General features: G+C 37.4%; 2 protein-coding genes and 1 long non-coding RNA gene across 3 annotated transcripts; 1 reads left to right on the top strand and 2 right to left on the bottom strand.

Annotated features, from left to right (window-relative positions):
- The first annotated feature begins 3,980 nt into the window (after positions 1-3,980).
- LOC143710665 (nuclear factor 7, brain-like) lies at positions 3,981-9,247 on the top strand. Its single transcript, XM_077201705.1, has 6 exons — positions 3,981-4,649; positions 4,794-4,889; positions 5,002-5,232; positions 5,350-5,372; positions 5,454-5,572; positions 7,509-9,247. The coding sequence occupies exons 1-6, from the start codon at positions 4,254-4,256 to the stop codon at positions 8,051-8,053; spliced, it is 1,410 nt and encodes a 469-aa protein (XP_077057820.1). The 5' UTR covers positions 3,981-4,253; the 3' UTR covers positions 8,054-9,247.
- On the bottom strand, positions 8,004-10,393 carry LOC143710685 (uncharacterized). Its single transcript, XR_013194620.1, has 2 exons — positions 10,078-10,393; positions 8,004-9,906 (listed from the first exon to the last, which is right to left on the bottom strand). It is a non-coding gene; the product is annotated as an uncharacterized LOC143710685 (long non-coding RNA).
- A 1,247-nt stretch (positions 10,394-11,640) lies between these two features.
- On the bottom strand, positions 11,641-25,709 carry slbp (stem-loop histone mRNA binding protein). Its single transcript, XM_077201735.1, has 8 exons — positions 25,556-25,709; positions 24,761-24,868; positions 23,907-24,011; positions 23,687-23,749; positions 20,509-20,658; positions 20,262-20,402; positions 17,164-17,275; positions 11,641-12,125 (listed from the first exon to the last, which is right to left on the bottom strand). Exons 1-8 carry the CDS (start codon positions 25,609-25,611, stop codon positions 12,066-12,068), a joined length of 795 nt encoding a protein of 264 aa, XP_077057850.1. The 5' UTR covers positions 25,612-25,709; the 3' UTR covers positions 11,641-12,065.
- Between the last annotated feature and the right edge of the window lie 1,572 nt (positions 25,710-27,281).

Genomic DNA, 27,281 nt, shown 5'->3' with positions numbered 1-27,281 from the left:
ATTTTTTAAATATTTTTTTAATGTAACTGACTTTAAAAAGTTATGACTAGTCTTAAAGGAAAAAAAATGATGACTAACTTGTAAAACTAATTTCAGCGGTTTATGCAACTTCATTTGTCCATTATATATTTCTAAATAAACACGACAATGTATAAAAGGCTCCATTACTTTGTATCTTACGTTATGGCCCCGTAGAAGCTGTTTTTGTTAAAAACAGGCTAACGATTGCGTCACAACCACGCGACTTTCTGTCGCACAATAGTGACATTACCGAATAGACAGGAGGAGAAGCTCGCAGGCAATCGGGGGGACGTCCCGTCAAGGGAGAAGCCCATAGATAATGAGTCCATAAAAGCAACGGGACAAAATATTTCAACAACGTTTTTGGGGAATTGGAAATAATTCGGTATGTGGCAAGTGAATACATATGAAGTGACATTTATCCACGAACTTTAATAATTGATCTACTTCATTAAATAATGAAGTAGCCTATGGGTAACGGCCAGTATATTGACGGGGGATGGAGAAATTATCAAGAAATTATACAGGCAATGTAAGAAAAGAAAACAATCTCAATGGCAATCGTGGATAACGTTCCTTTGTTTGTTTATTTACAGATCTACGCTTGAAGATGAATGTGATCCCTTTCATCCTGGTCGGAAGCCATCTACAAAATGTCATAGCCTGTAACGTGAAATAAAGAAAAAAGATTTTTGTTCAAGTGTTTTTTACCATGATTCATTAGCCAAACTGCATGATTTAACACCTAGCTCAGAATTATTTATATATTTGAATATTAGCCTATGGGCAAATGTTTTACGTGAAGAGATGAAATCATGTAGAACAATAAGCAATTTTAAGAGACTATAAATGAATAGTCTATATTGAATGGATACGAAAATGACTCGGGGATATTGTGTACTGACAGTATGGTTCCTGGGCTGACATATGTCTTGATGTAGATCGAAGGAAACGAAGAAGGACGTTTTTTTTTATTTTATTTTTTTTATTTTTTATAATGCATGTATGTGTGCATGTGCTATTTGAATCACTTTTAATAATTTAGGATGATTGTACATGTTCTTTATTATCTGTTATTTTATGTGTGTGTGTGTGTGTGTGTGTGTGTGTGTGTGTGTGTGTGTGTGTGTGTGTGTGTGTGTGTGTGTGTGTGTGTGTGTGTGTGTGTGTGTGTGTGTTAAAAATAAAATGGGCGGTTAAATAACTATTGGGTATGCAGGGGCACTGCTAAGGATTTTGGGCCCCATGAAAAGAATCTTGACAGGGCCCCCAACACAGCTGAGACTTTTTTCATATTAATGTACATAAAATCATGCGCTTTTATGGTATTTCGACTATCATTCTCATATATTTAGAAAACTGAGTTCCTTTATCATGCACTTTTAACACTAGAACGGCCACCAGCAGTCATTTTAACCGCAACATTTAAACTTATGGTGATTATCTTTAACACTAGAACGAACAAGCCGCGATTTTGACCGTTTTGAAATTTGCATAGTCAATAACTTTGTCTAAATAAATCACAAAGCCTTGCTGCTCCCTGACTTTTCCTAAAACTACATGAATTTTCATTAAAACTAGTTTAAATATTTATTGTGTGAATAAAAACATATAATAATTTCTACCTATAACGTCCACAGGCAGTCATTTTGCGCTGTTTAAATTGAGTTTTGCCGATGGTCTGGATCAGATAATGTGAAAGTATTATGTGAAGATGGTTGGCAGAGATGAATCATGCTGTATTTGACAATATAGGGGATATTGTAGTAGTAATACAACTCCACATCATCTTCAAGAGATGCACTGAAACCTCACAAACAGCTGATAGTAGTTTGTACAGTAGCTGGCAGAGGATTTTTTATCAGAGTTCATGAAGTTAGACTGCTTGCAAGACAGGTGCAACAGCAGCAGGGTGCTGAAAGTGGGCGGATCCTCGTACAAAGATGCCGACACCGGCTGCATGTGAGGCAAAGCCGTGCACGGTGCACCCGCTGCACCCTGCTCTATCGAAACGTGCTAACTTGTCGAAAAATGCTACCGTAGAGACCTGGGGCCTCATGTACAAAGCGTGCGTACGCACAGAAAAGTGCCGTAGGCTACGATCATTGTCACGGGCGGTCCACTAACAATTTAGGCCTACTTACAAACCCACCTTTCATGTGAAATATTGGGTAACATACTGTCGACCCTTTGCCTCTTTCACTTCTCTTATGTTTTTCTCTTTCCGTTTTTGACTTCCAGATTTTTGAGGCATTTTCACTTCCTCTTCCGTCAAGTTCTGCCGGCGCTACAAGTGAAGTCAAGCTGTTTGTGTTGCCTGGATACAATTTGGGGGGACTGAAACATTTTATGATAGCCTAATTGAGAGGGGCCAACGGACATTAGTGTTTCCTAAACAAATAAACAATTTTGACACCAGGAAACAGCAAATAGAATAGTTTAAAGTTAATAGTTTTTACTATCAAATATATTTTTTTGCACCACAATTTTATTTGGGGCTTCTCTGGGCCCCCTCTTAGTCATGGGCCCCGAGAATCGTCATCGTTTATGATTTCAGTGGTTTGTATGTGGTGTACAAAAAGTTTCATCTCCAGTTATTTAAAATCTCGATAGACTTATAAAAAAAAATATTAGGAATTGTCAAAGCTCAGGCTTGTCATGTAGGCTATTTGGCTTTTTATTCTTGGATAAGAATTGTGAAGACCCCCATACTGAGATTTAATTTAATGTTCACATTAAATGAAATAAAGTTTTCTTATTGTGGAAAAAACATTTTCTGTGATTGACCCGATTTTAGCAATAACAAAGATAACGGATGGATCCTTTATGGTAATACATATGATATGGTACCACTACAGTGAAATGCAAATAGTAAATATAGGATAAAGTGAGAAGTAATAGTAAATAGTTTAGTCAATAAAATAAACAAACAGTATACAGCAAATAAAATAGTAATGGATAGTATAGTTATATAATATTCTAAGTACAATAAAACAATCATACAAATATTGATAATAGCATATAGTTTATGTATAATACTATAATAATAGCAATATAATAAGAAATATCAATTACAGTATATAGGCAGTAAAAATAATAAGTTAGTGACTATGATAGCATAACTATAATAGATTGATAATCGCAAGTGGTATAATATTATAATAACAATAATAATAAGAACAGCAAATACAATGTAATATCAATTGCAGAATAATATAGACAATATGAAAAAAATATGAAACATTATAATATGGATCAATAAACTGACATTAGATTTGTAATTTTATTTTATGTAGGCCTACATATAGTGAAGATAATGTATAAATATGGAAATATAATTTATATATTTTAAAATATTCCTACATAGGCTATATAAAGAAATAAATTTACAAGAAATAAAGTAAACGATTCAGTCAAACACACAGCAGGATATAATGTTAAATAGCCTAAAAATAAAGTTATGAAACTTTAGAGCGTCAGAAGCACTAGCCGAGGTAAGGCTGTTCCAGGCGGGGTACATGAGCGCTGAGCGCCCGGTGATCGCCCGGGATCACAACTCCGAAAACGTCCGATTCAATTTTTAAATAGGCGCTATATTTTTAAATAAACCACAGATCTGAGCTTTAAACAACTACATGGTCGACTGAAAAACTATTAAGACCACATTTCGTGACACAATAACAGTAGTAGGCTATTTTTAAATGTAGCGGCCTTTCTCCTCTGAACGTTACTATTACTAATCATATCATGACCAAATACAACCAGAAACAAATGTTCAGTCCTGCTTGTGAAAGGTAATTCCTCGAGACCTGTTTTCAGTTGTTTGGCGATTTGTGCAGCACACGAAAAGTGCATTTTTCTCTATTCCCGGTATGAGAGGTATGGGAAAGTTGCCCTCCGCAATATGGCGGCGCCGTTGACGTACGCTCCAGTGGCCAATAGGGCGTCCATGTATTTATAATGTCTATGGGTTTGAGTCTGCGCGTCAGGAACGGAAGTGCTCAAAAATCGCTAAAAATGGGCTTCAACTGTCTCAAATGAGTTCCAACGAGATGGCTCTGTCCACTTCTTATTCTGTCTATGTGAAAAACAGAGGAAGACACTTTATATTATAGCATTTTTGTTTATTTCTGAATGAACCTAGATGAGCTTTTGATTGTAATGGTTATTTACTTTTTAAACCAAAGTTCAGAAAGTGTAAGTAAATTGTAGATTTTTTACAAGACGAGGAAATGGATTCAAAATCTATGGAAGAGCTTTCTTGTCCTGTTTGCTGTGAAATCTTCAAGGTTCCTGTTATTCTGTCCTGTAGTCACAGTTTCTGTAAAGAGTGTTTACAACAGTTCTGGAAAACTAAGGGATCTCAGGAGTGTCCTGTCTGCAGGAGAAGATCCTCAAAACTTGATCCTCCAGTTAATCTTGCGTTAAAAAACTTGTGTGAGTCGTTCCTGAAGGAGGGAAATGAAAAACGTTCATCAGGATCTGAGGAGATCTGCAGTTTACACAGTGAGAAACTCAAACTCTTCTGTCTGGAGGACAAACAGCCTGTGTGTTTCGTGTGCAGAGACTCAGAGAAACACACCAATCACACATTCAGACCCATCAGTGAAGTGTGTTCATCTTACAAGGTAAGATACATGTCTCTCATTTCATATACTGAATACAGTGCTAAACATAGAAACATTATTATTATACAATAGAACAGTATTTATATTTGCTCAGACTAAATCTATATGATTTATTACTGATGTAAAATTCACTTTAACTTGTAGGAGGAATTTAATACAGCACTGACGTCCTTATTAAAAAAGCTCAAACATGGAGAAGAAGTGAAGAAAAAGTGTGATGAAACAATTGAACACATCACGGTGAGGATGTATAAAGAGTTAAATACACAACATTCACACAGAGTTTATTACTGACATTAGTGGAGTGTGTGTTCATACAGAGCTGACTGAAGTGAATGTGATTTGATTTCAGTCTCAAGCTGAGCACACAGAGCGTCAGATTAAAGAAGAGTTTGAGAAGCTTCATCAGTTTCTCAGAGACGAAGAAGAAGCTACAATCACTGCACTGAGGGAGGAAGAGGAGCAGAAGAAGCAGAGGATGAAGGAGAAGCTGGAGGAGATGAACACACACATCTCAGCTCTTTCACACACAATCAGAGACATAGAGGAGATGATGAAAGACAATGACATCTCGTTTCTAAAGGTGACAAATCATTCTGACTTCATTCTTTGTGCATAAAACAACTTGTATAGAGAGACTCATTGACAGTGAGAGTGTTTGATAAGATATTAAAATGTTTTTAAACTCTATATTTTCCAGAACTATAAAGTCACGATGGAAAGGTAAGTGAGCTGCTCGTATCTCTTCTCTCAGTGGATCTGAACTCAAATTCACTGCAGTTCTGACTCCTGAATGTTCCTCAGAGTCCAGATCTCACAGCCGGATCCACGGATGAGTTCTGGAGCTTTGATTCATGTGTCGCGTTATCTGGGTAACCTGCCGTTCAGAGTCTGGAAGAAGATGCTGGAAACTGTCCAACACAGTGAGTCTCGCAGATCTGACACAGTGCAGAAGATAGTTCAGATATAAACACACACAACATCAACATTTGATAGAAATATATTTAATAATCACTTGAATTTCTAAAGTGTAAATAATCAGCAAATCATCAGATCATACAGCGAACTCGTAATGAAAAGTCTATTCCTCATTATCTGTGTTTATGAATTAGGACAGTGGTTCCCAAACTGTGGTCCGCGGACCACTATTGATCCGTGAGGGTACTGCAGGTGGTCCGTGGAAAGGCAAAATAAAATATAAAATAATATTTTTTACCTTCATTTTACCAGGAATCCCCATAAAAAAAATAAAAAGTAAAATGAATATGTAGGCCTATATTGATATAAAATTTAAATTAAATTGTCAGTTTATTGTGGGATTACTAAAATAGGCTAGTGGTGCTCGGTCGTGACGTTCAAGTTCAGTGCCGTTAGAACCACAACATGGATCGGTGGATAGCAACAGGTTCTCTGAAGAGGAAAGCGGCAGAGGCAAATATTTTGTCATTATATAAAATATTTGTCTGATTTTAATTTCACCAACAGTAATTCTGGATTGCCTCCACCGAACTAGTAAATAGGAAATAAGCAAATCAGAATACTGCACGCCAAAAACAGCAGTATGAGCGCAAGCGTGAAACGCTAGTGTTTCTTCTTGCTGCGTATCTTTTACTGGGGTCTCCAACACGTCGCTCGATTGGAGGTAGCTCGTCAAGGGGCCGTTCACATATCGTGTCTTTTGCGCTCTCAAGTTCATTAATTCATGTAGGCGCGCGGCAAGTGCGCTCATAATTGAAGTGACGCACTCATTTTTTTAGGCGCAGCGAGATGAAAACACCTCAACTTATCATAATGCCGCAAACGCACCGCAGTTCATGTGACAAGAACAAACAAATCAGCTTCATCCTTTCCGTAAACATTGAAAGCTCAGTCAATGAAGAATGTAAGAATGCACGTGCACCCAAACACTACGTGTGTTTTTCTCTTCTCCGTAAATAAATCTTGTAGCAGAGCTACAGCAAGCGTTTTTCGGTGGTGGAAATCTATTAGCTACTAAGCACAACTAAGTTGTGGAGAGCGCGCATAGTAATGACAGACGGCACGGGAAAATCGGACCGAATTTTACTATTAGCTAATAATAAAAGATAAGCTAATGTGCATCGATGTAAATGTCAAGTAATTTATCTTTTTTTGACTCATTCTTTTTATAAAAATGATTTAAAGGCTGAAATATGTGAGGTTTATCTTTTTATAAAACCTTTTTTTGTTAAAACTTTATTTGGATTTCATTTTACTATATGTGCCTATAGGGGTGGCAGGGGTTGGCGGCAATGTAAGTATCTGGATATTTGCCACAGGGCGAGGGCTTCGATTACCTCTCTCTTTTTTGACCATACATGTTTGCATCCCTGAAATGAACCTGATTATGCCCTCGGGCGCTTGAGTAAATAAATAAATTAAATATGTGGCAGCCGTTGTGTGCAGTAAACTTTCTTTTAACAAGCTGTTGTACTGATGTGATGACCAGTTATAGTTTTAATGTTAGTAAGCCTATTTAGAGGTGCGGATTAATTCAGGAAGGACTGTGTGTAGATATATTTTATTATGTGTATTATGAGGTGGTCCGTGAAAATTCTTGATTACAAATAGTGGTCCACACACACAAAAAAGTTTGAAAACCCCTGAATTAGGATACAATAGTGTGTATTGTATACTATTAAATAATATTCATATTATTTATACAATAATATTAACATTGAATTCAATATTAAACCTGAAGCCTCAATCCATTCTGACAGTAACTGAGAGATCATTGTTATGATTTATGATCTCTTTCAACAAAGTCTTTATATGTGTTTTACATTTACATTTCTAATACATCATATCTCATCCTGTAATCTGATGTTATTGTCTTTGCAGCTCCATTGACTCTGGATCCAAACACAGCACATCCTCGTCTCACACTCTCTGCTGATCTGACCAGTGTGTCGTACAGTGATGAAGATAAAACACTTCCTGATAATCCAGAGAGGTTTGATGAGTATCCATGTGTCCTGGGATCTGAGGGCTTTAACTCAGGAACACACTGCTGGGATGTGGAGGTTGGAGACAATACATACTGGGGTCTTGGAATAACCACAGCATCAAACCAAAGGAAGGGATTTGATTTCTTTGACTCTAATGTCTGGTGTGTGCGGTACATGGACAGTGAATACAGCTCACAATCCCCAGAGCAACCCGACACTGTCTTTACTGTTAAACAGAAGCTTCAGCGTGTGAGAGTTCAGCTGGACTATGACAGAAAAACAGTGTCATTCTCTGATCCTGAAACTAACACACATTTACTCACATTCAGGACATCCTTCACAGAAACTGTCTTTCCATTCTTATGTAATATCTGCACAACTTCTCCTATGAGGATCTTACCAGTTAAACTGTTTATTACAGCAGAAAATCACAGTTAAATCTCATTCTGCTTCTAGATTAATACAGTTTTGCAGATTATGCTTTAATAATAACACTGTAATCAAAGGGTCTCATTGATCAATTTAAAATTTAGAGCCATCTTAACCCTTGTGTTTCCTTAAGGACTTTTTTCTCTATTTTTTTTTTTTTTTGGATAATGTTTACTTTGTTAATGGCAACTGCGTCAATTTTGCGTATTTTATTATGTATGTTATTATTTCACCCTCATTATCTTTCATAAATCACTGGGTACATAAAATAGTTACTCAATTTTGGACCTTAAGGACAAAAATGTCCCCATTGAAACCCATTAAAACAGCCAATTCCCCAGAGCCATTTAACTATTAAATGATTCAGTCTTCGTTAAGGCTTTCCTGCTGTTGCATATTAGAGTCAATTGGATAAAATATCGTGTAATAAATGTGTATATGTACTAAAATAATAGTGTTTGTGCATGTAATTTTTGATCGAGAAAATGTCTAAGTACTGTAAATTACAAAGTAATTATTATAATTATAAATTCAATACTTAAGTAATTATTAAACAAGTCATACAATAATGAAAGTATGTTTAAATTCATGTTTACAATATGTAAGACAAGATAAAGTGTCGACACATTTTAGTAATCTACTCGCCAGTGAAATCCTCATATGTTCATATATATATATTATTATATAACTCGAGCTCTGAAACATGAATGCACTGTGAGGCCAGCAGCTGTTTATATATTCATGCATAATGATTGACAGAATAACAAGACAAACTAGATACTTTAGTTTACTTTAACTAACCGTTATTTAAAAGAGTTTGAATTTTTTTATATTTTTTATACTTGTATATATATAAAGCCCCACACAAGATGCAAAATGATGGAATTCAATGGATTTTAAGTACAAATTTGATTGTTGATTGTTTTACATGTACTGTAAATTTGTTTTGTTTGTTGTGTTTGTTATTGTGATTCTGTGAAATTTGTGCAATTGTTGCTGCAGGGCTCGCTTGTAAAAGAGATTTGAATATCTCAATGGGACATCACCTGGTAAAATAAAGAAGAAAAAAAAAACAACTACTGTGACAAATATACAGTAAGTCATAATAACATAAATAGGACAAAATGACCATTGATGATGTAACAAGACCCGTTCTCAGCACCAGTGACTGCAGTGCATGCTGGGATTCGGTGAAAAAAATAATACTAGTTATGGCTTGTGCAGTTGCTCCCTGGTTATAATGATACACTTCTCATATAAAGAGTCAACTGTAGGATTTTTTCTACAATATACTCTAGTCCTGAGTCAAAAGTTCATTGATAAGGAACTTGATATGAGGACATTTAAATATTAACAGTGTTGTTGTCAAAACCATGATAAAGGAAGCAAGGGAAGATTCGAGGACCAGAGGCTGTGAACGGGTTTTCGGGACTTCTCGTCAACAGCAGTTTCGACATGTATGTTTATCGCGGGTGATGACACAAATCGAGGGTTGTTTGCGATATGCATGAGGTTACTCTGCTGGGAAGACCATGTGTAGAGTTGCTCGGCGGCTTTCTTCGCTTGACTCCGGGCCAGAATCATCATTAGCCGCTCGACGGGGAAAGATCTGGCGTTTCGAAGCCAGTCTGAGCCGAAGTCGAGCCCTGAGCTCCTCTTGTCCTGAAGGATCTGGTTGAAGAGCTCGACGGCACACACCAGGTCCACTAAAGCGTCTCGAGGCACGCGATCCGGCTGGGCTTCGGCTATGGCACGGAGAGCCGTGTGAATGCATTGCTCCATTAACCACACCGCCTGTGAGCCTAACAGATTAAGCGTTCCATAGAAGGAGCCCGCGGTTATGGAGATGTAAATGTCTCATTCTAAGGTAATAAAAAACAACGGTTCATTATGCAAGGTCTTTATACACCACTGAAAACATAGTTATGGATCTTATATTGCATTTCTGTCAATAGATCCTCAGAAATATTACACAATGCACCTTTAAAGGATTAGTTCTCTTTAAAAAAAACTTTTGCTGATAATTTACTCACCCCCATGTCATTCAAGATGTCCATGTCTTTCTTCAGTCGAAAAGAAATTAAGGTTTTTGACGAAAATATTCCAGGATTTTTCTCCATATAATGGACTTCAATAGGACCCAAACGTTTCAAGGGCCAAATGACAGTTTCAGTGCATCTTCAAATGGCTTTAAACGACACCAGACGATGAATAAGGGTCTTATCTAGCGAAACGATCGGTCATTTCAAATATAAATAAAAAAGTTTAAGTTTTATAAGCACCAATGCTCGCCTTGCTCTGTTCTGTGATGCGCGTTTGTGACGGCACGTAATAAGCAATTACGTTGAAAAGGTCACGCTTGACGTAAGCGGAAGTACCGAGTCAGTGTTTACAAATGTGAGGAAGGAGGACCATATACACATATTCAAATGTCTTTGTCAGTTTACCGTTTAAAATGCCAATTTCGTGTGCGTATCCTGGGTGTTTTAATATTAAAAAGGCTAAAAGTATACATTTGTAAACACTGACTCGGTACTTCCGCTTACGTCAAGCGTGACCTTTTCAACGTAATTGCGTATTACGTGCCGTCACAAACGTGCATTACAGAACAGAGCAAGGCGAGCATTTGTGCTTATAAAACTTAAAGTTTTTTATTAATTTTTGAAATGACCGATCGTTTCGCTAGATAAGACCCTTATTCATCGTCTCGTATCGTTTAAAGCCCTTTGAAGCTGCACTGAAACTGTCATTTGGTCCTTGAAACGTTTGTGTCCTATTGAAGTCCATTATATGGAGAAAATTCCTGGAATATTTTCATCAAAAACCTTAATTTCTTTTCGACTGAAGAAAGACATGGACATCTTGGATGACATGGGGGTGAATAAATTATCAGCAAAAGTTTTTTTTAAAAGTGAACTAATCCTTTAAGAATTCGCTAATTGCCTCTTGAACATCATAACTTATGAAACTAAAGGGTAAAATATCATTTATCATCATGCAAAAAAACAGCACACCATTTTGTGTAAGTTTATGGTGTAGCGTCATGCTACCACTCTCCCACGATCCACCAATCAGAGAGCTTCCCGAATCTCAATCGAGTTTTTGATTGGTTAAAATGAATAGAGAATATCTTGTTTTTAAATAAAAAAATAGATTAAATTAAGTGAACGAGGGAATAAATATATGCAGTATAACAGTACAGTATTATAACAGGCTAATGATGTAACTGCATACAATAATAATTTGAGCAATGACCTTTATACAAGACATTTTCAAATCTAAGAATAATTTGAATAAAATTTTAAGTCTAATTAAAAACTCTTTTAAAATTCAGGATGGGCTTTCATGAGGATAATCATATGTAGGGGTCTTAAAGATTGAAAACACCCACATTAGACAGTAAAAGCATTACTTTACAAACACTGGAATCCAAAGGGTTACTGCAAACCGTGGACTTTACATTAGTTTAATTCAAAAGGCCTGAGAAAGTATCGCATCTTCAGTTGTGTTCCTGTATTAATGCCTCAAGCATGATTGCCCTGGAAATATGAACACATTCTCCTGATTACAGCGAGACAAATAACTGACAAATATCATTTAGTCATTCCAGTTTAATATTTATTTTCAAAAGGTTCTTAATAAAATAGAAATTAACAAATCGAAAAAAGAAATTCTTTAAAAAAAAACACATTTAAAATCACAAACTACTTAACATTGGAGATTTGCTGTGAGTTTCACAAACTGATAAATACAAGAGAAGGTTCACGGAGCGCTGGATCACCACCACAGAAAGCCAAACCACTCCAAAATTTACACATTTACATTTTCTTTTCAAAGACCCAAAAAAAGGAAACCGGTGGAAAGAACGATGACGACGACGACAGAACCTTCTCTTTAAGAAGCTGTCGAGACCTGTGGCACCACAAACACAGCAGAACCTGACAATCCTCAAACAAACAGTGAGACGAACAGTGCATTAAAACGGTTCAGACGCTCGGGATATCTCACGGAGACTCGGATCTCAGGACATCTCCGCATCCTCCATCTTCATCATCTTTTTAGGGGTTCCTGTGAATGAGCCCTGCAGGACATGAAGAGGACATGCTTAAAAAAATTAAAAACCTCAAATACTGACTACAAGTGGTAATGACGAGTGTTCATGCCTATCCTTGTCCATAAAGCATTTTATGTCGACCGCAAAGAGTTTTCAAAATCAGAGAAAAAAAACCAATATTTTTATTCATTATTATTTATTAATTTAAAATGCACCATGTGTGAGCCTATTGTGTGTAGTAAATGGTGTCTAGGGGATGCGGAGGCGCGCGCGGCAAAATGGCGTCATTGTAACAGTGCACACCTCCGCATCCCCTTCTCGCTCGTGCGGACGCGTCGAGTATAAACAAGGCTTTACACTTTAACCAGCTCAGCCACTTTACACTACGCTCTCATCAAGCTCTTCAAGCTAACGATACACAGCTATATTGTTAAAAGGAGGTCTGTGCTTTATGTTGTTGAAAAGGGGAAAGAGAATCAGTGCTGTGCATGATTGTTTTAGGCCTGTAATTGATTGATTATTGAGGTAATGAATTGTAGTAGGTCTGTAATTAGTGTGAAAATATTTTTGAAGAATTGAAGGATGACTGTTGTCATATTTTGTATGCTAGTTGCACTTACCTGAGTATTTCCATTTTGAAGTGTTTGAAATGTGTTTTAACAGGGAAAGTGAAACAGTACATTATGTGCTTAGGCCTGTAATTGACTGATTATTGTGTTTAAGTATTTCCACAGGCTTATTACTCCTATATAATGTTATATTACTGTTGAATTATAGTTGACAGTTTGTATAGTTAAATATTTTGGATGTCAAAGTGAATGTCAAAGTAGAACTACATTGTGGCCTTGTTTTTTCATAATTTTTTGCAAGTGGTAGATCTTGGTTTACATTTGGTCTTGGGATGTGATCTTAGGCTTGAAAAGGTTTGCCACCACTGCTATAGATGCATTACAACGGCAGAAGGAAAATAAAATGTCGCTTCTTTCAGTGATGCTTTGACCTTTTCTAGTTTTACGCGAGGCCATGATCACAGATCACAAAGCAACATCCACTAAATGTCTCATTTTGCGATCCTGCATAACTCGCATTTAACAGCCAGAAAACACAGTAAAGGTATCGGTGTGCCATATCACGATTTTTGATCGTGGACGATTAGCATGTCTCCACGATCTGCTTTTCTCAACGCGACGTACATTCACATCACATGTTAACGCAGAGATCGTTACACTCAAGTAGGGATGGGACGGTATGAAAATTTCATATCACGATTATAGTGAATGAAATTATCGTGATTATCAATATTATCACGGTTTTGTTAAAACAAGATGAAAGTGTTAAAAAAGAACTGATGCTCACATTGAAAACATTTCAACAAGTTTTATATTTGATAATCAACAAACAACAAATAAAACAAGCAGCTCTATGCAGTTTTTAAAGCAAGATTCTGTTCTGTGGCATTTTGATTTTCTTCATAATGATGACCGTCGTCAATAGCAACCTATTATAACTCAGCGCACATCCATTCATCACAACGGACGCGCTCTCTCATTTCATTCAAATACAACTTGTCATCTCGCGTCTCTGTTTTTGATTGTATTGAAATTGAATCAGAGTTGATTTATTGTTTACAGAATTAGAAAATATTGTTGTGATCATCTTGTCTGGACGAGTTTTGTACGCTAAACGGATTTAACAACTAAGAATAGAGACATTAATCTCTATTCAATATGTCCCCGTCATTATGTGGTAAAAAAAAAAAAATCGGTGTTATAAGTGTACAATGAATATACATTATTATCTCTTAAATGTCACTCTTAATAGTCTTGTTTGAACTTGATCGTTCGTCTTTGGCTCAAAGCCACTTATTGCTGCCAACTTTTCTTGGCGGAAGCTTCAAGTTTATTTCAAGTGAGTGAGATAAAACATTTCAACTCAAAACAACATTTTGTGCGCAATTATTTCCCAGACGTCGTTTTAGTATTGAGATCAAAGTTAACTTGCCTTGCGTTCGCTACAACAGTGTGTGATGGTCACACAGGACGACTCGGCAGATTTGAAGTGTTTACTCCTATCACTGCGACTTTTTTTGCATGTTCTGCAGACAGGGTGACCATGCTCGATTAAGTTTCCCTCAGGATTTTTGTAAATGCCAAAATATGACCACACCTCAGATTTGGTCCTCTTAAAAGGCTGAAAAATCTCCCGAACACGGTCACTGCCTTCCGCCATTCCTTCTCGAATAAAAAGAAAAACCCCAACATTGTGCGCCTGCGTCAGACTGTTGCTGGCTGGACAGGATTTATAGTGAGTTATTAAAATCGCGATAATCAAACACGGTTTTAATGATAATTGAATTTTAAACGATATTACTAACCGTCAGTACATTTTATCGTGGTTTATAGTGAAACCGGTAATCGTCCCATCCCTACACTCAAGGGACACTGCGATTCACAAAACGTCATTATTTGCATTTGCTTTAAAGCCTTGCCGGTTAAACATGTCATTCGCCACCTTTCCACTGCACACGACAGCCATCGGACCAGATTCAGATTATTTTATTTAATGCCATGTCAGCATTCAAAGCTATTTTCATGGCAAAAATTTAATTACGAAAATACAAATATCATTTAAATACAATAAAAACAAATACAAAAACAGCAAGTCATATTATACAAGATTCATTGGTTGGACCGGAAGTCATTCATTTCCAATGGAGAGTCGTACGGGAGCTGCGATCATATGCGTATGCGGAAAATTCGGATCCGATTTGAGTTTCGGATCCATTGAAATATCTGAACTTCTGCGAATAGACCGGACGTGATGCATTTTAATCAAAACTATGAGCGCGAGGCAAGAATTACATATAATTTAACTCTTTAATGTTATTATGTAAACGCCATTTCTGTAAAATGTCTGTTATTAATAACTATTGCAGAATTTTTTTTATTTTTATAATCATTAAACCAATATTTATATTGATTGCTCTATAAAATCTACTATGTTTTTATTTTAGATGTATTGAGGGTGATTTGTTTTGTGTGGATATATTCATGCATGCATTACATTCATTAAAATCATTCATTTTAGCATTGTGAATAGCCGAGGGTAACGGCTGCTTCACGAGTTTCTTGCGACTGCCACTAGGGGGCGAAATGCGATATTCGTATGTGAATGTCGTGTGCAGTGGAAAGGCGACGTAAGAGTGCGTACACGCGACGCTCACGGGCACTGAAAGCCTGTCTAACAGCGTCTGGTTACTGGGCTAAGTTATCTTTAGAGTCTCATTGTGCTAATACTGTCAAATACGCACAAGATGTACATATACAGAGTTGGTTATGTCTAAAGCGAAAGCAAAACATTTGACAGGAAATCTGGTGCGTTATGCGTGTCTTAAAGAGACAGTAGCCTAATAGTGAACATGCTGCCGCTGTTCCTTAAAGGGATAGTTAACCACAAAAAAAGAAAATTCTGTCATTATTTCCACTCTAAAGTTGTTCCAAACCTATATTAAGTTTCTTAAACACAAAAGATGGTATTTTGAAGAATGAGGGTAACCAAGCAGTTGCTGGTGCCCATTGACTTCCATAGGAGAAAAAACTATACACTGGGGACCAGCAACTGTTTGGTTACCCACATTCTTCAAAATAAATGATTTTCAAAAGAAGAAAGAAACTTATTTGGGTTTAAAACAACTTGAGAGAGTTAAATTGAGAATTTTCATTTTTGGGGGGACTATTCCTTTAATGTTAATAAAACAACAAAACACTCACTGACTGAGAACTTTACTTAGAATCAATGTATAATTTATACAGTGAAGTATATATAGTGTTTTAATTTGATTTTTGTTCATTCAATTACTTCAGTGCTACTGCTAAATATACCAACTGTCTGAAAAGTACTGTTTATTTCATTTGTATATTAAGTTGTGTAATGTGTATCTTTGTTCTTATTATTTTAATAACAAAGAAAATATGACAAAGATTTTTATCTTTCGCCACTTTGGCCTAGAAGTCAGCCATTCTTTTTTATTTTATATTTTGTTACCCAAGGCTTTGTTTTTAAAACAGGGACATTAGTTTGGCTGTAATGCTCAGTCACTTGCAAAATAGTAAAACTAACTTGAAAAAGAATTGTGATAAATTTTTTAAAAAAATCATGATTTTCCTGAAAAAATTGTGATGATATTTTTGCCATATCGCCCATCCTCAAGTAAAGATGCATGTACTCTAATGCCATACATCATAACGCTACAAATACAGGATTCCTACACATTTTCCAGACTCAAATTTCTCTGTAGATTTGTGAGACCATTTAACATAAATGGTTCATACAGCATTACATTTGATATAAACACTGCAAAAAATGAATTCCTTTCGTAGTATTTTTGTCATTTCCAGTCCACATATCTAAAAATTCTTAAATCAAGCTTTTACTAGAGAAGTTTTATTATCTTGTTTTCTGAAGAAGGAAACTTCAGTTTTTGCTTAAAACAAGTTAAATTATCTCCCGATGGGGTCAGAAAAATAACCTTGTTTTCCATTTGAATTAAGATTATTTATCTGACCCCTTTGTCATTCGACTACTTCTAGTAAAAGCTTCTTGATTTAAGAATCTTCAGATGTTTGGGGTGGAAACAAGACAAAAATACTAAGTAAGAAAAGCATTTTTTGCAGTGAAGTAGTCATTTGTAAAAATTATTTACTCTGGCAGAAGAATTTGAGTGGCACACGCGCAGTCATTTAGTCCAAAAAACACTGTTTAAGTAGAAGACAAACAGCTTTGCGTAATAAAAAATGCGCACTTTGAATTTATTCAATTGTGTTCGACAATCACTAAAGGATCACTGAACTTTTGCCATGAAAACACGCTTGTATTATACATTTAAGATTATTTTTTTTCACACTCATCCAGTCCTGGAAATTACTCATATCAAATTTCCATACTTTACTGTTGTATGCCATAATATAATGAGGGTTTCACACAATTCTGGACATTTTTTAATCACACAAAAAAGTGTATTCCTGGTGTGTCTGACCTGATGTGAAGTGTAAACTGGGAATCTCACCTCCGTCAAGGACAGTGGCGCTGCGCTGGCTGTCGGACACTGGGATTCAGGATCCGCAGAACACTCCACGTCCAACTCAAAGTCCATGATTTCTCCCAAGTCAATCTCCTCTCTGACACAGAAACACAACACTGAGTGAGCGAGCACTGGGGACGCATGATTCATCCTCGTGTCACCTCTGTGTTGAACTATAGGCTACAATGTGAAGGAATCACTCTCATATAAGACTAAATGTCTATCATTAGTCGCCATCGCTGTGCGAGTGCCGTGTTTCTCACACACACACACACGCAGATTTGACGCGCTACATGTACACGATATTCTCTTGTTGAAGTATACAGCAGGTGAGGCTGCGTTGTTCATTTAAATAAAAATGGAGGAAAAAGGTTTCCTGCTGACGAAAACCCTCTCAGTTAGTGGCAAAAATCATCGTGCAATGACACACTTGAGCATTTTCACACGGGTCACGGCTGAGTGTGTGTTTTCATCAGCTGAAAACATCGTCAACAAAAAGCACTGGCACTCGCTCAGGTCAAGCAGAGCGTCCGGTGTTTTTGACGAACAATGTAGAAGTGGATCGTTTCTGAAAGTCAATTTGCTATTTTATGTTCTTGTAGTTCATTACGCTTCTGTTGAGGTGTGTTTTCTCAGGTTACTGATGCACAAACAGTTTTATGCACTATTTTTCCTTGCATGCACCTTGAGTAAATTATATTTTATTTAAGAACAATTGTTTCAAAAGTTAAGGCACTTTAAAAACTGAATGTCATTACATTTCAATAAAAGATGCAATGCTTGATTTGGTTATTGCGCTCGCTTCCGCCCTCTTGTGGGCACAGGAGACAATACAGTACTTCCTCTAAGTAATGCCTTTAGCATTCAAATAGAATTCAAATTTTTCTAATATTTTAGAAATTTAGCTTTTCAGCCATTTGGACAGCCCTACTGTGATCTATATATATATTTTTTTACAGAAACACTGAATGACCAACAATGTCTTCAGCACCACCACCACCAGTCTTAAGTTGACAAATATGACATTATTAAAGGGATAGTTCATCCAAAAATGAAAATCCTGTCAGTAATTACTCTCCCTCATGTTGTTCAACCCCGTAAGACCTTCCTTCATCTTCACAACACAAATTTAGATATTTTTGGTTAAATCTGAGGGCTGGATCACTCCTCCATAGTAGGCCTGCACGATTCTGGGAAAAATATGAATCACAATGTTTTTAGCTTAGAATTGATATCACGATTCTCTGCAACGATTATTTTCTCATAAAGTGTAATGGAAACTATAGTGAATGTAGGCTATGCAATATATAATGTGCAAAAGGGTGGTTAAAATCACATTACATTCTAACATTACAATCTAAAAACAAAAATAATGCTATTGTTTTTAAAATGACTAAAGGCTAAACTAAAAATGAAAATAAAAACATATTTATTTATTAAAAACTTATATTAATTAGCCTGCATTTGATTACCCCATTATAATGGTCACTTGCATAAAAATATACTTGTTGGTTTAAAATTCCACAAATGGGACATTTATTGTCTCCAACAACAAAAATGTTATCAGTATATTTTAGTAAGAATTATTGCGCTACTCTTCTATTGTGCTCGTCTGTTTGGCGCGCGGCGGCGCTCGTTAACGGAAGCTTGAATATTACCAGAGATTCACTTGCAGAAGCTCGTCCTGACAGTGAAATGGACATATTTGTTTGGCTTTCTAACATTTACAGATGGAGAGTATACCTGTGAAAGTTAAGCACTGAGGAAAGCACCACGTCTCAAACGCATTAAACAGCGGCAGTATTTATCTGTCAGTCAACAACAGCATCTGACAGGGCAAGCTGCTTTAAACTTGTTAACTATAACATTATCTTACCAGTTATTTTGAAGCGCTTAATATTAGCTTGTCATATTTAGGACAAATTGTACTATGTACCTTCACCGCAGGAGCTCACACTGCATTCAGGCCTGAACATGGCTCTAAATATTTCCGAACTACCGCGCTCTCTCAACGAGTGAAACACGTGACTAAAAGGCGCTTTGTCATTGGCTGAGGGTGAAGCCCAGAACTTTGTGAGAGCTGTCCTTTCAAAATAAAGGCCGAATTATTTTTTTTTTAAATCGAAGTCATTTAAAAATGAAATCGTGAACAGTGTGAATCGAGACTTACCGTACTTCATAGGCTTCTTGAGGGATTGAAACTTGCCGGCCTCAAAGTTATTACAGACATCGTTAAAATAGTCCAAGTGACTACAGTGGCTCAATCTTAAGTTTATCAAGCGACGAGAAAACTTTGTGCGCAAAAAAACGGCTTTATTTCAACTATTCATGTCCTTCTCTGTGGGCCTCGAGTGAGTTCACTAGTGTAATAGTGCAGAGCTTCTGCTGTTGTACGTCACACGTAGGCTCACTATTGGCCGACGCTGGTCCTGTGTGTGATGCATGTGACGTACAACACAGAAACACTACACTGTTACACTAGTGAACTCACTCGAGGCCCACAGAGAAGGAAATGAATAATTGAAATAAAGTTGTTATTTTTGTTTGTTTTTGCACACTAAAAGTATTCTCGTCACTTGATAAACTTAAGATCGAGCCACTGTAGTCACTTGGACTATTTTAACGATGACTTTAATAACTTTTCGGGGAACAAGTTTCAATCCCTTAGAAGCCTATGGAGGAGTGATCCAGCTCTCAGATTTCATCACAAATATCTTAATTCGTGTTGCGAAAATGAACGAAGGTCTTACGGGGTTGAACAACATGAGGGTGAGTAAATACTGACAGAATTTACATTTTTGGGTGAACTAACCCTTTAATAATGGGAAATAACCATTCATGCATGGTTACCAAGTTTTAGTTCTAATAAAAGTTATATCATTAAATAGTGCTTGATTATCATAATGTAATGCTTGACTGATGTTAAGAGTGGAAGTTCAGATATTTAAAAACAGGTGGAACCATAATATATATACATATTATATCAGTCTGGCGAGTAAACTAAAAAATGCCCCAGTGAATGGCGATTGTATTGCTCACGGTGTGTGTGTGGAGGGCTGTAATGGTGTGTGTTAATCTCTCACATCTGCTGCAGGTCTCCAGCGGGGGGGTCCCAGGCGTGCAGCTTGACCCGCCACAGCTTGATCTGCTGGTCCCACGAGCGCCGGCTGTACTTCTTAAACTTGTTTGGAGTCTTTGGATGAACACCCGGCTGTCTCATAGGCCTAAAATAACACAAATAATCTTAAATACTTTAAGAACAGGACTATGCGAGAGGTCACAGCAGAATACTACATGTGTTTGAGACACAGCCACCAGGATCTCACGCACTTGGGCACTTCTTTGATGTATCGGTCATACGCGAGAGTGTTCTTCCCGTAGTTGATCTGTTTCTGGCGTCGCACGAGTACCGTCTCGTCGCTCTCGATGTCGCCTTTAGCCGGAGAATCCCGAGAGTCCCGCGAGTCTCTGGAGTCTGAACTGGGGGAACAAGGAAAGCTCGGGTTACGACTCAAGACAAGACACAGCTGAAGACACAGATATACTGCCGTTCAAAAGTTTTGCATCAGTGCGCTTTTTAATGTTCACAAGAACTCTTCTGCATTTATTTAATTAAAAATACAAGAACAGTAATATTGCTAAATATTATTCTAATGAAAAACAGCTGTTTTCTATGTGAATATATAGTAAAGTGTAATTTATTCCTGTGATTTTAAAGTTTTATTTTCAGAATCATTACTCCAGTCTTCAGTGTCACATGATCCTTCAGAAATCAGTATATGATGATTTGATGCTCAAGAAACATTTATGATTATTATCAATGTTGAAAACAGTTATTTACATTTTTATTTCAGGATTCTTTGATGAATAGAAAGTTCAAAACAACAGCGTTTATCTGAAATAGAAAGCCTTTTGTTTTTTTGTATTACTTCAAGCAAAGGTTTGCTCTGTCTGCTAAACCCCTTCCAGCTCACATTGACTCGTATGGTGATGATGTAATATGTGGGTGTGGCTCTGAGGCTCCGCCCTCTTTGAGGAGTAAATCTGCTTCTGTTCAGTCCGTCAAGGTCAGACACGTGTAAAAACATGAACACACTGAAGAGGCACTATAGTAAAAAATGAAGTTGTAATTCTAATTGAAAGCGACAGTTTTTTTCACATTTAATACTGTAAAGCTGCTTGATTTTAAGCAATATGCTGTATAAAGTGCGATATAACTACACATGATGTGATTGGAGTGCTGAATTGCTGCAAACATATCCACATCGCTTTCCTCTAAATAACAAAAACACCCACAAAAAAGCCAGCAGTTCAGAAAACACACGATGATAGTGATGTGGATGTTTGCAGCAGCTCTGCAACATGAAAAACTGTGAAATGTCTCTTTCAATTAGAATTACAGCCTCATTTTCTACTATATAGCGCCTCTCCAGTCTGTTCATGTTGACCTCGACGGACTGAACAGAAGAAATTACCTCAAAGAGGGCGGAGCCTCAGAGCCACACCCACCTATGACATCATCACCATTCAGACCAATGGGAGTTGGAAGGCTGGAACTTTTTCTGGACAGTTCACTTTAGCAAGCGGTTTTGAACTCCCGAAACAAACTTCTTTCTGGCCTGAATTTTTTCATGAAATGACGTCACACAATTTCGTTCTTAGATTTTGCTTAAAGTATATCGGAGCCTTAAAGGGATAGTTCACCCAAAAATTAAAATTCTGTCAGTATTGCTGCGTCTCATTTCTCTGTCTTACCCCTTCCCCTTACCCCTCCCCCTCGGTTTTGCGCGTTCATGTGAGGGGAAGTGGTGTCTCAATTCTCATTTTGATTAAGGGCTAGGGCCAAGGCGTAGGGCTACATAGCCCTTGAAAAGAAGTTTGCGGAGGACCACACTTGAAACAGAGGGGTAACAGTTAACAACGTAGGAATTTCTCAAAAGTGCCGGCATCAAGTTTATTTTATGGCTGAACGTCGAACTGTGAAGGAGTCGGACAAATGTAAGTATTTTCAGCAGTTTAATTGATATTATAATTATGACACTCGTGTTTTATGATCCTTTTAATAAAATGTTCAAGTGGTTTTAATTGTAATGTTTTTGTTTTGAATCGGTAGTAAACCGCTAGCTAGCAGCTATGCGCTATTTGTCGAGCTGAGCTATGACAATTCATATTGTAGTTTTTAGGTGAAATCAGTGTGAAGTGAATTTGCTTGACATTACTATTCCTTGACTGATTTTAATATTGGACTTTAATATTGGTAGAGCTAGCTTACTACGAGATTCACCTAGCAACACTTGTCAACACTTTATGTCAACACTTGTCGCCTCTGTTGACGTAGCAGCCAGCTAGCGGCAAGGGATGATGACGCAACCAGTTATCGAGTGGTGTCTCATTTCTTAGAGGAACGTTCTCACCCCTACCCCCTTTCACTCGGTATCGAGGGGCAAGGGGAAGACGCAGACGAAGGGGTAGGGGAAGGGGTAAGACAGAGAAATGAGACGCAGCCTTACTCTCCCTCATGTTGTTCAACCCCGTAAGACCTTCCTTCATCTTCGCAACACGAATTAAGATATTTTTGATTAAATCTGAGAGCTAGATCACTCCTCCATAGGCTTCTTCAGGGATTGAAACTTGCCGCCTCAAAAAGTTATTAAAGACATCGTTAAAATAGTCCGTGTGACTACAGTGGCTCAATCTTAAGTTTTTCAAGCGACAAGAATACTTTTTGTGCGCAAAAAAACAAAAATAACGACTTTATTTCAACTATTCATTTCCTTCTCTGTGGGCCTCGAGTCAGTTCACTAGTGTAATAGCATAAGCTTATGTTGTTGTACGTCACACGCATCACACACATGACCAGCGTCGGCCAATAGTGAGCCTGCGTGTGACGTAGCTCTACGCTATCACACTACGTTAACTGACTCGAGGCCCACAGAGAAAGAAATGTATAGTTGTAATAAAGTCGTTATTTTTGTGCACAAAAAGTATTCTCGTCGCTTGATAAACTTAAGATTGAGCCACTGTAGTCACTTGGACTATTTTAACGATGTCTTTAATAACTTTTCGGGGCTGGCAAGTTTCAATCCCTTAGAAGCCTATGGAGGAGTGACCCAGCTCTCAGATTTAATCAAAAACATCTTAATTCGTGTTCTGAAGGTCTTACGGGGTTGGAACAACATGAGGGAGAGTAATTACTGACAGAATTTTCATTTTTGGGTGAACTAAATCCTTTTAAGTAAAGAAATAAAACTGCCCCCCAAAAAAACCTTCCATTGTTCACCAAACCACCCCAAACTCACATCACTGTTTGAGCCGATGTTACTGCATTGAGCTGGTCAAGATGCTCAAACAAATGAGCATGTTTTTCACTGTTTTGAAAGCACACAGTCTTAGTGTTTACGCTCTTCAGAGGAATCAGCACAGGATTAGCAGCGGAAAGGATTTTAACATGGGAGAGTTGCACCAGCTTTTCGGAGACGTAAACACAGAAACTGTTACAATGACAAACCTTCCAGATGAGAGTTTTCTGTCTCTCTGAGGAACATCTACTGCAAGAATCCTTCTTCTGTATCTGGAAAAGAGAAAATCCCAATTAACGGCTTATCAATTGTGATCAATTACACCAGTACATTCATATTAACAAATCAAATTTATATTTAGCCAAGAAAAATGGTCATGCATGTAATATAAATCAGATTTGATTGAAAAACATAAACGAGGCAACGGACCGATGCATATCGCGCCGCACGTCTGAGCGCATCTCCTCGGCCTCCACCTCGTCGCCCCAGTTCCTCACTCTCGACACCGGCCCCTCGCTCTCCGGGGTCGTGAAACTGCACACAAGCATCACATCATTTCAGACACGTTTAGTGAGGACAAATTGAAGGGATAGTTCATCCAAAAATGACCATCACCCCATGATTTACTCACCCTGAAGTCATCCTAGGTGTATATCACTTTCTTCTTTCATGACGAACACAATCAGAGTTATATTAAAAAACGTCCTGGCTCTTCCATGCTTTATAATGGCAGTGAATGGGGGGCAAGATTTTAAAAAGCCCCCCCAAAAAGTGCATCCATCCATCATAAAATTAGCAGAGGTCACTCCTCCGCCGGAACTAGACTCACGTAGAGTCGTACAGTTTATAAAGTTATAAATATGGATATTTTTCTTACAAAAATGCATGGCAGTCGTATGTATTACTTTTATGATTTATATATGGATGCACTATTTTGGGCTTCAAATTTTAAGGTACCATTCACTCCCATTAAAAAGCTTGGAAGAGCCAGGACATTTTTAAATATAACTCAGATTGTGTTCGTCTGAAAGAAGAATGTCATATACACCTAGGATGGCTTCAGGGTGAGTAAATCATGGGATAATTTTAATTTTTGGGTGAACTGTCCCTTTAACTGATCATCGTTTGAATGCCAGTATGAGATTAGTTGCAATTTAATTAAATTAGCAAAGAGGTTAGAATTGATCCATCTGATATACTGAACAAAATGTCAAAGCAAAGTTGAGACTCTTGAGAAAGCAGTGTTTCATGCACAGGTCATTGTGATCAGAGCCTGAACGCACCTTTCGGGTCTGCCTGAACATCTCTGATCTTCTTCAGCAAGAGCTTTCCTCAGACTGCCATCAGCTCCACGCTTCCTGCACTGGGACCATCGAGAACCGCCTCTGTTCCTTCAGTCAAGACAAAACACACGAGAAGCATTAAAAAAAAGATTTTTACACATTTTCTGAACATTGTACATGCATTAAGATATGAGCAGTTTTTTGTTGTTGTAAATAATGTACTCATGCAAAGACATTAATCACTATTCACACTTGGCCACAAAATCTGCCGTGGTATAAATCTCTTTTTGAACCAAACAGCAACTTATTAATCTAAAACAAGCTATTTCTGCTTAAATTAGCCTTTGTTTTCAAGGCGCCACAAAATAATCTGCTGTCAACACACACACTGCTCACTACAACAGAAATATAACGACTGAATTAAACAGGCACATTGAGAGAGGTAGTTTGATGTAGTTTTCATGAATGCGGTGGTAAAATCTTAATGTTCTCATGGCGCCAAATACTCATTTACACCCCAAACGAAGGCGGGAGAACTTCACACTTCATTCGTTATACCCTGAAATGCGTCCATAATTAAAAGAGTTAGGAATGCATGTGGAAAACAATGGAATAAGTTAGAAGGAGTGCAAAAACGCATGTTTTAATGAGCCAAAATAGACTAAATGTTGCACTCCGGAAGACAATAGCTTACTTAACGGTAGTGTCTTGCTATGCTAGCAAACTGTGCAGCTATAAAGTCATGAACCATGAAAAGTAAAAACAACCACATACACCATGTTTTGTAAATCTTACCTGTTTTCGTCAGGGTTGCAGTCGTTTTCGTAACTGATTCTCTGCTGTTCGGACATTTCTTCAAGGGAAAATTATAAACCGCACGTACGAACAGCAGCCGGGTTTGGATTAAACCGCGCCAACGTCCCGCAGTGTACGTCAACATCCAGGTCACGTGACACTTGAGAGGCAGTGCTAGTGACGTATCTCGCACATAGCCCCGCCCACATCCATCGATCTTCAAATCATCGGGATTGTTTATTTCTCTCAGTCTATAGTGTGTAGATCACATCAAGAGTTGAGCGCGTAAAATCACGTAAGTGCTCTGTTTTTCCGCTTTAGAAAGATGTGGCGGGAATCCAAACATACAAAGCCCACAAAGGACTGTTTGGAGCCCTATTCTGAAATAAAATTATATAGTTTGATCCCTATATGAGGGTGGAAGAGTAATATGTACGTCATGGAGAGACTGATGGAAAACTTATGGGGCTTTCGGTTTTAAAAATAAATTTTTCCTTCTTTCATACAAGAAAAACGACTCCTACTTTTGTAATCATCAGTTGAATCTGGTGTCATTAGATTTAGAGTTTAATAACCTCAGAATGGATCTTCTGTCATTGGCTTTAGAGAATCAGTAGTCCATCACAGTATTTAAGTATTAATTAGACTAGAGCAATGTAGGGAAAATAAACTAATAAACTTATTAGTAAGTTATGTTATTAGTATAATAACTTAACTAATATCTTATTACTTTAGTAGAAGGCCTAGAGCCCTGTCTGCTATTGTAGCTCATCTGTGGTTGCTTCATTGCTCTTAGCTGAACTCCACTCCAAGAAAAAATAATGAAGATAAAAACCTTTCATTGGAAATAGTGGTTAAAAAAAGATATATATTTGGATGATATTTGGTCTAAGAGCAGGAATGAGGAACTAGAACATAACTGATCTACAGTCTATGGAAGTAATAATGCCAAATGTTTTTGAAACAAAAAAGCTTGTTGAATTGCAAAAAAATATATTTGACTGAAACTGAAAAAAGTATGCACTGCATTAAGGTGCTTGCATTTTAATGCATTGTATTTTTAGGCATTTTTATGGGCTGACATTCAACATTGTAGGCTATTTTTAAGATGTGAATATTTCAATTTAACACATTTCACACACATTTTCATTATTAAAAATTCTATCATCCATATTACCTTTCAGATTTTACTTCCAAAATGTTCATTCTGTTTAAAAATACAACCTACAATATTCGACAAATTCAGTGGTTCGACAGAAAATTCAACATTTCACATCCATCACAATCAGCTCCCTAACTTCACTAGGTGGTGAATCAGTATATCATGTTCACTAATGAGGATACTGGTAAGAACAGTAAAGTCCCCATGAAATCGAAATAGAAGTTTTTTGGCTTTTAATTTGAACGTTAGCCTTAAGGCTATCTATAAGCTAGTGTGCTCCAAAACAATGATAAAATTCACATTTAGAAGATATAAGTGTTCAATAATAATTCTCTGCTGTCGTCGTCCCGAATTTTCTTGTTATCTGGGCTACCACCCGCCTCTGTTTCCCTCTCAGGAACCCGATGCCGCTGTTCCCTCGGTCTAGGCCTTTATACTGCACTGTCGTCACACTTGGAGGAGGGTGAGGTCAGCTCTTTGCCGGACCAGGGAACGCACCCGTCGTGTCGCCAACCGTCACCGGTCCAAAGCTCCCAGGTATGTGTGTGAAGAGAGAGTTTGGCG

Source organism: Siphateles boraxobius, unplaced genomic scaffold (genome assembly GCF_051911475.1).
Source record: "Siphateles boraxobius isolate OS27281-9 unplaced genomic scaffold, OSU_SipBor_1 117, whole genome shotgun sequence".
Classification (NCBI taxonomy): Eukaryota; Metazoa; Chordata; class Actinopteri; order Cypriniformes; family Leuciscidae; genus Siphateles; species Siphateles boraxobius.
This window is presented reverse-complemented; position numbering and strand designations above follow the sequence as displayed.

Bases quoted from the DNA above. Each gene is read 5' to 3' on its own strand.
- LOC143710665 (XM_077201705.1), top strand. From the start codon at position 4,254: ATGGATTCAAAATCTATGGAAGAGCTTTCTTGTCCTGTTTGCTGTGAA. The intron at 5,233-5,349 runs GTGACAAATCAT...TATATTTTCCAG, and splicing joins ATGACATCTCGTTTCTAAAG to AACTATAAAGTCACGATGGA. The intron at 5,373-5,453 runs GTAAGTGAGCTG...AATGTTCCTCAG, and splicing joins TATAAAGTCACGATGGAAAG to AGTCCAGATCTCACAGCCGG.
- slbp (XM_077201735.1), bottom strand. From the start codon at position 25,611: ATGTCCGAACAGCAGAGAATCAGTTACGAAAACGACTGCAACCCTGAC. The intron at 23,750-23,906 runs GTCCGTTGCCTC...TCTCTTTTCCAG, and splicing joins GTGCGGCGCGATATGCATCG to ATACAGAAGAAGGATTCTTG. The intron at 17,276-20,261 runs GTGAGAGATTAA...TTTCTGTGTCAG, and splicing joins GCTGGAGACCTGCAGCAGAT to AGAGGAGATTGACTTGGGAG.